Source organism: Lepidochelys olivacea (genome assembly GCF_965140295.1).
Source record: "Lepidochelys olivacea isolate rLepOli2 genome assembly, chromosome: 2".
Classification (NCBI taxonomy): domain Eukaryota; kingdom Metazoa; phylum Chordata; order Testudines; family Cheloniidae; genus Lepidochelys; species Lepidochelys olivacea.
Genome location: NC_140412.1, coordinates 99,986,087 through 99,997,859, shown reverse-complemented (window position 1 = coordinate 99,997,859; position 11,773 = coordinate 99,986,087). Strand labels below are relative to the sequence as shown.

The window sequence follows — 11,773 nt, the reverse complement described above, 5'->3', positions numbered from 1 at the left end:
GGTTTTCTATCTGATCCTGGCTATGCTGTGGTCAGGACCTTCCCTCTCTTGCAGTCTGTTCAGCTCCCTCTTCCTCGCCCCAAGCCCAGAGGGAGGGAGGAGGAGGTGATACACGCTCTCTTTCCGTGCCTCAGCTTCGCTGCTGCGGCAGCAGGTGCTGGGGAGCCGGCGCAGCCGGCGTGGGAGCAGCAGGACCAGGGGTGGGAACATCCCCATCCTTTCTCACTTGGGGCAAACACAGCGGTTCTTTCTCTTTCCCATTGCCCCCCTCGCCTCCGCCTTTGTTCCCTCGTCCATTTCCTCCTGCGCCGGTGTCTTGAGGGTGCCAGGGAGGAGGCAACGGGTGCAGACTGGAGGTCCCTGTGGAGAAGGAGCCGGCGTTGCGGACTTAACCTAGGGCTGCTGCGGTGGGAGCTTGCCGCTGCTGGCAGGACCAGGAGCGGGGGAGGAGACTGCAGTTCCTCCCCCCCCCCCCCCCGCCTTGCATTTTCATTTCTCTTTCTTTCCGCCTTCCTGAGTCGTTCTCTTCTCCTCTAGATTTTCCCCTTCTCTCTCTCTACCCCCTTTTCCCCAGTATTCCTCTGCCATCTGTGTTTGGGCTGAGAGCTGGCTGGGGAGGACGCTGGGGAAGGGGGGGTGAAAGATTTCCCTGCCTGTCTGTGGATTGATTGGAAGAGGCGATCGTATCTGCAGCCGAAGGATTAACCGCTAAACTTTTATTGCTGCCTGCCTCTGTGTGTGTGTGTGTGTGTGTGTGTGTGTAAGTAAATGGGGGAAGGCTCAGCTCAAAGAGGGAAAGTGTCTTGTTTCCTTTTGACAGATGCAGTTCTTGGGGTGAGGAACAATGAACATTTTCTTTAGGACATAAAGTGAAGGAGGAAAAACCCTTTCCCCCCCCCATTCAACAATCTACAGCAAACCCCCCCCCCCCCCGTGGAATAAATGGAAGAATCTCCGGGATTTTCTTCTGCTCTTCGCCCTGGACTGTAGGAGTGAGGGGATCTCTCTCTACGTACATCCATCTCTCTATCTCTCCATCCATCGCCGGGAGGATTTGAGCCGGTGCAATGTGCTTTCAGCCGCTTGCCGCTGCTGCTTGACACTATGCAACACGCAGAGAGAGGGTTTTGCAAAAATGGATTTGTTCGATTTTAAAGGATTTCTTCTCTAATAAGGATTGCAGTGCCCACAAATATGACTAAATCTCCTGTTTGGTAAATCTTCCTGCCCCCTCCCCTTTGGGCTCCCTCCCTCCACCCCACCCCTTCAGAGGACCAAGCCCAGGGAGCCGATGACGGACCCATTAATCCTTCCTTCAATGCATCAAAAGAACCCAAAGGTCTGGGAAACGTTGGGCTTGAAATCCTATAGGAAATGCTTCGACCGGCTTTTGGTTTTGTATGAAACTGGTGATTAGGGGGGGAGGGTTGTGCGAGCGACCCCCCCTACTCGTTGCCCCGGCCTCTTTCCTGGCCCCCTTTTGATGTGCTCTTTGCCAGGTGCTTGTCCTCCGGTCCCTTTCTCTCTGGCCCGTCGCCGCCAGTTATGCAGACTCCCTGTCGTACTCAGCGGCTGCTGCTTTTGATATGATTCAAAGATGAGGGTGGTGGTGATGATGATCGCTCTGGTGTGATGGGGTTGAGACGGCGGTGATTGTTTGAAGGCGAGGAGGAGGGAGAGGAAGGGCTGCTGCTACCCTTCGCTGAGTGTGTGGGCTTCAGTTTTCCTACTCCATCCTCTCCCCACCACTGGAAGTCCTCCCGTATCTAAATGGAATTAGTGGAGATCGAAGCCCCTCGCGTAAGGAACAGACATGATCCATGGGCGCAGTTTGTTTCACAGTAAGTATCTTTCCTGAAGCCGCTCTGCTTCGCAGGGCAACTATTTTTCCTTCTTCCAGGTGGAGACGGTTAATACTGGGGGGCTCACAGCTTCAAGGCGCGGGTTTAAACTTTCTCCCCCCCCCCCCATGCAGTATAATTGCAAGAGGTGCAGGAAAGACGTAGATATAGCCTGGCGTTTGCAGTGACACATGCACTTGTTTGTTGAGTTTGTGGTGATGATAGGGAGGACTGAGTATACCTGTAATTAGAGAGAGAGAGAGTAGCTTTCAAAGTAACCAGTGGGGGTGCAAAACTAGCAGCTAAAGGGTGCTGCAGGGACTGATCGGTATACCATCTCCTTGCTTGTGGGATTCTAACCCGGGTTAACTCTGAGGCTTGGGTTTGAACCCTCAAATGACAGACCCGAGGGATCTTCAGACACGGAGCTAAATTCTGCTTTTCTCCTAAATCACACTGATATAAATCCAGAATAGCTCCATTGATGGCCTCTTTCAGAGTAACAGCCCTGTTAGTCTGTATTCGCAAAAAGAAAAGGAGTACCTGTGGCACCTTAGAGACTAACCAATTTATTTGAGCATAAGCTTTCGTAAGCTACAGCTCACTTCATCGGATGCATTCATCGGCATTACTCCGGATTATCGCCGGTGTCACGGAGATCTACGTTTGGCCCATGGTAATCAAAATCATTTAACACAATGTGGTGGATTAAAGGATAGAGTTTCAGTCACAACTCGGAATTTACTTTTTTTTTCCCCATCAGACCCTTACATGGGATTTTCAGTGTTGGGGGCGGTCTATTCTGGATGCTAGTATGTGTTCTCTATTGATTTGAAGTGATCAATGGGAAGGAATCAAAAGCCCTGGTGGCTTGGTCTTGGTTATGAAGCTACTCTAACGCTGCGGCGTTCTCCATCCAAAATCCGCTAAGCTTTAGCAGCAGTTCATGTTACTCTTGTAGAGCACAGTTACGTGAATGCTGTGAGTTGCGCATTGACAATGGTTCGCATTCCGTAATAATCACCTGTCCAAACAGGAATAGTAAGGAGCGCCAGGAGATGTACTCGCTAAACCTGACGTGTGTAAAACAAACAAAAGCCTCAGGACCGAGGCCATTTGAAACACGAGTTCTTGTGTGAAAATATCAATGGGGGCTATTGCACGGTATGAATATGGGTGGTCCGGAAATTGTCATTTTCTACCCCCTCCCCAAGAAAAGAGAAGGTGTGAAGGGTTGGTAGTTTAAACTACTCTGAAAGAATATCCTTTAAAGATACAGCTAGCTTGTAAAATAGCAATATTTTTTAGAAATTGTTTTCAAAATTCTTTACTGGGTTAGACCTTACATGTCAAGTTACATTCTTAAGCAACTGTTATGGCTAAATGATAAGACTCTTCAAATATGGATGTGTAATAGAAATATGCACAGGTCCATAATCAGAGGAGCACTAATAAGCCTAATTACAATTCGGCTAGATGATGAGGACTGGGGAGATCAACAAGAAATTAGGTGGGATCCTGCTTTAAAAAAATCTCTAAACCTCCATGATTGCTGATATTGGTGTCTTCCTTTCAGCAAAGCTCCCTGACTAGCAGTTTTGTCTGAGTAAAGATAGCAGGATCAGACTTTTCTTTTGGCTTTTTTTAAATATGGGAAAGATTGTATTTGTCCTGTAGTAAGAGGGGAGGAAAAGGGGAAGGCATCAGGTTTTACAGTTGATTTAATATGCAAAATATTGTGTTTGTAATCCAGTAAATGTAACCCATTGGCAGATAAGCATATTCATCTTGAGAAATTTCTCCACTGGTTAACATTTATCTGCTTGACAGAAATATATTATCGAGTCTTTGCCTTGAAATTTAAGGGGTAAATTTCCATAATTCTTTAAGCACTGAAGAAAGAAGTGGGATATTGTGGCAATATAAGTATTTTTTATGCTTTAAAGCCCCCAATCCAAATTACTCTATTAAAAGTAAAGGGAACAAGTATTTCACTTGAACAGTACAGCTGTGTTGGATACAGTATATGAGGATTAAGCAGAGTCTCCTTAAGCTTTTCTTGTTTCTTTATTATATTTTATTCCAAGATTATTTTTTACTGTTTATGATCAATACCATCATGCCAAGTTGTAAGCATAGCTCTCCATTTTGCAGCAATGTAGGTAATTTAATTAAAAAAACATTGTTTCTAGTGGTTAGAACTGAAAGCTGGGTTTAAGTGACCTGGATTCTCCTCTCATCTTTGCTGAAATGTCGCTGGGACCCTTCACCTGGCTTCTCTGTGCCACAGTTCCTAAATCTGTAGAGTGGTGATTTTAATATTTAAAAGTGTGTTGAGGGCCTCCAATGAAAGGTGCTATATAAGGATAAGGTGGTATTTGTTAATTATCTAATAATCAGTGTCTTCTGAGAGAGCTAAAAGGTTTACTAGATTGGGAGCTGGGGTGGAAGATCATAATCCCTCTCCATTGACTCATTAGTGATTCCCATTCTCTTTGCACAGCACAGATCTTTGAAATGCTATGTTATTCACATTTAAAAAATGCACAGCTCCAGAGTCTCAGAATATATACACTTAGAATTAAAACAGTAATAAATAAATAACTTACAAAGTGTCCCAGCAGAAAAAGACATTTACACACATGCCATTCAACCCTCACTGTCAGGTAATACTTGGTCTTCACCCCAGGAAAGCCAGGGGTAACAGGAACACCCTGTAGCGTGATCTGGAGTTCACCAAATCTAGGTTCTGGCAGATAGAGGGAGGGAAATTTTAAGGAGTTGGGCCCCCTCACATGAATGCCCTGCTAGCAGATTCCTCCCATTTTATCCATAGAGCTACTAGCTTGAGTACCTCAGATTGAAATTGCCATGGATTCATGAGGATAGAAAGAGAGAGCCTCTGCAGTTAGCTTCATATTGTAAGTCTAAACCAGCATCTTACACTATCCATAAATTAGCTGGCAACCAATGGAAATCATAGGCACAATTGCAATGTGCTTCCTGCATGGAACACCGCTTTAGTGAATGAGCAGCTGCATTCCACACTAGTTTCAGATTCTGAGATGAGACTACATGTTCAAATATGTACAACATGTTGCAATAAGGCCATGGATGACTGGAGAGATCCATATCTGAAAAAAGCTGCAATTTTCTTGCTAAGTGTAAATTTAAGAATGCTTTACACCATTTGCAACTTCTACTTGCATATCCAGTAGCAGCTGGGGATCCAACAAGACAGCTGGACTGGAAAAGTAATGGTGGATATGCTCCCAGTGCATTGTTTTTTCATCACTTCAGTCTTTCTTTGAGATTAAACTTTGCCACAAACCTCTGCAAGGCTCGGGTCGGAAGACCTAGAAATACAGATTCGGGTGTTATCAGGGTACTGAAAGCACCACAGACTATATTTTCTCTCCAACTGTCCTAATGGTTTCATTTACACATTGAGTACAAAAAGTGAAAAAACAGAGAACAGTGTGGAACTCTGTATGAAAGAGTTATTGATGTAGATGGCAATTTCCCAGTGCTATCAGGACAAAAAGGAAGGAAACTATTCAAAGGCAACCCTTTTTAGGTTTGCTGTGATCCATGAATATATCAGCACATTCTCATGGTCAGCAGTATCAATGGCAGCTGGTAGATCTAAAATAATCAAGATTGAGTATCCATCCTGATTAATAACTGGAAAAAGAACCTGTGCAGTCTTTTTATATGATGCCCAGGCTAAAAAAAGTGAAGAAGGAGAATCTGCGGAACTACAAACCAGTCGGCTTCACCTCAGTCCCTGGAAAAATCATGGAGAAGGTCCTCAAGGAATCCATTTTGAAGCACTTGGAGGAAAGGAAGGTGATCGGGAATAGTCAACGTGGATTCACCAAGCGCAAGTCATGCCTTACAACCTGATTGCCTTCTAGGATGAGATAACTGGCTCTATGGATATGGGGAAAGCGGTAGATGTAATATATCTTGACTTCAGCAAAGCTTTTGATACAGTCTCCCACAGTATTCTTGCCAGTAAGTTAAAGAAGTATGGAATGGATGAATGGACTATAACGTGGATAGAAAGCTTGCTAGATCTTCAGAATCAATGGGTAGCGATCAATGGCTTGATATCTAATTGGCAGCCATTATCAAGTGGAGAGCCCTAGGGGTCTGTCCTGGGGCTGATTTTGTTCAACATCTTCATTAATGATCTGGATGATGGGATGGATTGTACGCTCAGCAAGTTCACAGATGACACTAAGCTGCGGGGAGAGGTAGATACGCTGGAGTGTAGGGACAGGGTCCAGAGCGACCTACACAAAGTGAAAGATTGGGCTAAAAGAAGTCTAATGATGTTCAACAAGGACAAGTGCAGAGTCCTGCACTTAGGATGGAAGAATCCCATCCAGTGCTACGGGTTGGGGACCGACTAGCTAAGTGGCAGTTCTGCAGAAAAGGACCTGGGGATTACGGTTAGACAAGAAGGCTAACGACATATTGGGCTGCATTAGTAGGAGCATTGCCAGCAGATTGAGGGAAGTGATTATTCTCCTCTATTCAGCACTGGTGAGGCCGTATCTGAAGTATTGCATCCAGTTTTGCCGCCCCCACACACAAAGGATGTGGACAAATTGGAGAGAGTCCAGCAGAGGGCAACAAAAATGATTAGGGGGATGGGGCACATGACTTATGAGGAGAGGCTGAGGGAACTGGGCTTTTTAGTCTGTAGAAGAGAACAGTGAGGGAGGATTTGATAGCAGCCTTCAACTATCTGAAGGGGGGTTCCAAAGAGGCTGTTCAGTGGTGTCAGATGGCAGAACAAGGAGGAATGGTCTCAAGTTGCAGTGGGGGAGGTCTAGGTTGAAAATTAGGAAAAACTATTTCACTAGGAAGGTGGGGAAGCACTGGAATGGGTTATCTAGGGAAGTGGTGGAATCTCCATCCTTAGAGGTTTTTAAGGCCCGGCTTGACAAAGCCCTGACTGGGATGATTTAATTGGGGTTTGAGCTTTGAGCAGCTGGTTGGACTAGAAGACCTCCTGAGGTCTCTTCCAACACTAATCTTCTATGATTCTATGAATACCAAATGGACTAGGGCGGAAAAGACCTGATCAAAACAGGTACTGCTGGAGCTGTTCTCTACTCTCTTGTTGAGTCACATTCCCCTGCACATGATCCAAGACAAGGTGATAACTGTAGAAACTGTCAACATCAAGAGATGATGTCTTGAGCAAAAGTCTAACAACCACCTTTAAAGAAACTGTCCCCTTGCTTTTCTGAAAAGAGAGAGTGTTTCTGATAATAGCCACAGTATCTCCTTACTAGTCTTCCCCAGTCTAAAGTGCCATGGATTTAACTCTCAGGCTGCAAATTCCAGAAACTCAGGAAGCATCAGCAGCTTGAACTGAAGCAAAGAAAGACTTCATTGGTTCTCACCAGATTTGATCCGCTGCTATGGGTGCAGATATTTTGGTCCAGATTCAGCTAATTTTATCTGCAAAAGAAGTTGTGAATTCCTCACAGCAAGAAACAATTGTCTCATGTAAGAAAGTTCAAATAAACCAGATCTACCACCCCTCCCCACAGAACAGTTCCTGTAAGTGGGACTTTGCAGTTGCTTTTGGTCGTGATGTGAAAAAAAAAGATTTCTCCTTCTTGCACAACCACATTAGTTTTCAAAAGTTCTTTATGCATGGCTGGCCTTAGGGAAAATGGTGCCCTGGGAGACCTTGCCTTTTGGCATCCCCGGGCCCTGCTACCTCTCCATTGCCTTGATCTCCCTTCCGTGGTCTCGCACTCCAGGCCTGCACCATTCCTTGCCTCTTGACCATGGTTCCCTGGGCAGTCACTCATATCGCCCACCGTAAGGCCAAACCTGTCTTTATGCCACAACAAAGCAGATTTGAAATAAGACTTGTGCCACCAACACTTTATAGCAATCTTTCTGCTCACTGTGTTTGTAGCAGTCACTTGACTTTTTATTGATGCCAAATCATGAACATACAAAAAAAAAAATATTGGCAGCCCAGTGTCTTATTTTAATATTGAAAAGGGGGGTGGGGAGTGAAGGAGGGTGAACCCAGTTGCAGATAGACATATTTTTAAAAGAATGTTCTAATGCCACCACAAAACAGTCTGTTGTTGTACTGTGGATATCTTTAAATTGTATTATATTGAGATAGGTTGTTACAGTTGCTTTAATTGCGGACACTAACCTCATGTTGTACCTAATGTATTTTTGTCTTTCAGTTGTAGCAAGTCTAATCATCCTACACCTGTCTGGGGCAACAAAAAAAGGAACAGGTATGTTATTTATGGGGTATAGTCTCAATTTCTGGACACCTGTTTAGATATTTAAATATTTCATAATGTACTCGTATGTATTTTTTGCATCAATAAAGTGAACTGATGAAAATTCAAATATAATTTATTTTATAAATTTGCAGATAGCATTAGATGATCCAGTGCCTGATCTTGCAATGGGAGGTTATTCTGAGTAAGGACTAGCGTTGTCGATTAATTACAGTTAACTCACGCGATTAACTCAAAAAAATGAATAGCAATTAAAATTGTTTTTCTACATTTTCAAATATATTGATTTCAGTTACAACATCGAATACAAAGTATACCAGTACTCTCTTTATATTATCAGAGGGGTATCCATGTTAGTTTGTAGCCACAAAAAACAATGAAGAGTCCAATAAATGGACACAAATCAGACATCAGGAATGGTAACATACAAAAGTCAGTAGGACAACACTTCAGTCTCCCTGGACATTCAATAATAGAGTTAAAAGTAGCCATCCTTCAACAAAAAAACTTTAAAAAACAGACTTCAAAGAGAAACTACAGAGCTACAATTCATTTGCAAACTTAACACCTTTAATTTGGGCTTGAATAGGGACTGTGAGTGGCTGGCTCACTACAAAAGCAATTTTCCCTCTCTTGCTATTGACACCTCCTCATCAATTATTGGGAGTGGACCACCTCCATCCTGACTGAATTGGCCTTGTCAACACTGGTTCTTCACTTGTAAGGTAACTCCCTTCTCTTCTTGTGCCAGTACATTTATGCCTGTATCTGTAATTTTCACTCCATGCTTCGGAAGAAGTGGGTTTTATACCCAGGGAAGCTTATGCCCAAATAAATCTGTTAGTTTTTAAGGTGCCACTTTATATTATGTTCATTACAAATACTTGCACTGTAAAAATGATAAACAAAAGAAATAGCATTTTTCAATTCACCTCACAGAAATACTGTAGTGCAATCTCTGTATCGTGAAAGTGTAATTTATAGATGTAGATTTTTTAAAAAAAAATTTGGTTACTGCACTCAAAACCAAAACACAGTAAAGCTTTAGAGCCTACAAGTCCACTCAGTCCTACTTGTTCAGCCAATTGCTCAGACAAGCAAGTTTGTTTACTTTTGCAGGAGATAATTCTGCCTGCCTCTTGTTTACAATCTCACTTGAAAGTGAGAACAGATGTTCACATGGCACTTTTGTAGCATACATAGCAAGGTATTTACATGCCAGATACGCTAAACATTTGTATGCCTCTTCATGCTTTAGCCACCATTCCAGAGGACATGCTTCCATGCTGATAGTGCTCGTTTTAAAAAAAATGTGTAAATAAAATTTGTGACTGAACTCTTTGGGGGAGAATTGTATGCCTACTGCTCTATGTTTTACCTGCATCCTGCCATATATTTCATGTTATAGCAGCCTCAGATGATGACTCAGCACATCTTCATTTTAAGAACATTTTCACTGCAGATTTGACAAAACGCAAAGAAGGTACCAGTGTGAGATTTCTAAAGATAGGTCAAGTGCTGTAGCTAAGAATCTGAAGTGCTTTCCAAAATCTGATCAGGACAGGGTGTGGAGCATGCTTTCGGAAGTCTTAAAAGAGCAACAACTCGGTTTCAGAAACTACAGAAGCTGAACCACCAAAAAAGAAAATCAACCTGCTGCTGGTGGCATCTGACTGAGAAGATGTAAATGAACATGTGTTTGTCTGCACTGCTTTGGATAGTTATCGAGCAGAACCCATCCTCAGCATGGACGCATGTCCTCTGGACTGGTGGTTGAAGTATGAAGGAACATATGAATCTTTAGTGCATATGGCATGTAAATATCTTGCGACACCGGCTACAACAGTGCCACCCGAAAACCTCTTCTCATTTTCATGAGAAAGTGTAAACAAGAAGCGGGTAGCATTATCTTCTGCAAATGTAACCAAACTTGTTTGTCTGAGTGATTGGCTGAACCAGAAGTAGGACTGACTGGACTTGTTGGCTCTAAAGTTTTACATAGTTTTATTTTTTGAATGCAGTTATTTTTTGTACGTAATTCTACATTGGTAAGTTCAACTTTCATGATAAAGAGATTGCACTACAATACTTGTATTAGGTGAATTGAAAAATATGATTTTATTTTTACAGTGCAAATATTTATAATAAAAATAAATATAAAGTAATCATGGTACACTTTGTATTATGTGCTCTAACTGAAATCAATGTTTGAAAATGTGGAAAATATCCAAAATATTTATATAAATAGTATTCTCATAGGTTTGACAATGCAATTAATCATGATTAATTTTTTTAATCGTTTGACATTTAAAAAGACTATCTATTCAGGCCCTGGAACCCAACCCTGTTCCCATTGAAGTCAATGCTAAAACTCCCATTGGCTTCAATGTAAATAGGTTTAGACCCTTAATAGGGACTTATTATCTTAAATAGTTACGTGTACTAAATATTTTGTGTGATGTGATTTTCCCCCCTCCCCCTGTTTTAAGCAGAAAAGCAAACCACTTCAGAAGGGCAGAAACCAGTACAGTGTGGAACTTGGACAAAATATGCAGAAGGAGGCATCTTCACTTCTCCCAATTACCCCAACAAGTATCCTCCTGACAGAGAGTGCATCTACATTATAGAAGGTGACCAGCCAGTGACTCCCATTCTTCCGAGATTAACTGGGTTTCTCACAAATAATGTCTTTCATCTCATATGTGTCCTGGGAATTTGTGTATGGTGATTCAAATATTGGAAAATATGTCTGATAGTTTGGTCAAATGGGAGACAGGATTTAGAGAAGCAATTTCTTGACATCTTAAATGATTGCTTTGTGGGAAAGGTACTTGTAGTGCACACAAGTGGAGTCTTGACTAATTCTGAAGCAACACACAGTTATCTATGGATAACTCACTAGCGAATAACGACTACAATGTAATTATGTAAACTCACTTGGGGGACTGACTGTATCTAAAATTGGTACCATAACATTAAACTTTTTAAAGGATTTTTTAAAAAAAAGAGAACAAGTAAAAAACCCTAGAATAAAAAAGCATCATGGAAGCTTCTTAAACATACTATAACTGAATCCTAGAAGGTATGCATAAAAAGGGAAGCAAGAGGGCAAGATTCAAAACCAACCCAGTGCAGCTGAACAAAAAAGTGTGTGTGTGAATGGAGCTTATTCAACCCAAACAAGAGTCTGTAATTAAAAAAGAATTAATAATAAAAGTAAAGTGATTCCAATAAAAAGGACTATACCTTATGGCAGGTAAAATGGGATTTAGAAGAATGAAGAGCCAAAAGTATCAAAACAACTAAGAAATTATGTAAATACAGTAGAAGCAGGAAGCTTCAAAGAAAGCAATTAAGGACATTACACACAAGCTACACGATTTCTTTCCTTTGCAGCACAGATTGATGAACATTGAGGAGATGCTTGAAAAGATGAGGTCTGGGGAAGGTAATAAAGATTGAGGTACTGTCAGAGTTTACAGTGTCAAAAAAGGTGGGTGTAGGAACAAACTAACAAGTCATAAGGACCAGATGCAATTCATGTAAGAGTTGGGAAGGCAATCAAGCTGCTCCAGTGATAATGGTTCTATGCCTATCTAGATAAGAATGAAGTAACTGAGGGCCAGATAGGTGTCT

General features: G+C 42.2%; 1 protein-coding gene across 4 annotated transcripts in view; it reads left to right on the top strand.

The window, feature by feature from the left end:
• The first annotated feature begins 995 nt into the window (after positions 1-995).
• NETO1 (neuropilin and tolloid like 1) overlaps positions 996-11,773 on the top strand; it is an 85,559-nt gene continuing 74,781 nt past the window's right edge. For 3 of the 4 annotated variants that reach the window (XM_084621042.1, XM_084621039.1, XM_084621040.1), the window contains exons 1-3: positions 996-1,841; positions 8,075-8,128; positions 10,627-10,767. In XM_084621042.1, coding sequence (XP_084477168.1) covers positions 1,814-1,841; positions 8,075-8,128; positions 10,627-10,767 — 223 coding nt within the window. In that variant the 5' untranslated portion in view covers positions 996-1,813. The remainder of the gene's footprint in view (positions 1,842-8,074; positions 8,129-10,626; positions 10,768-11,773) is intronic. The other variant, XM_084621041.1, reaches the window with a different exon arrangement.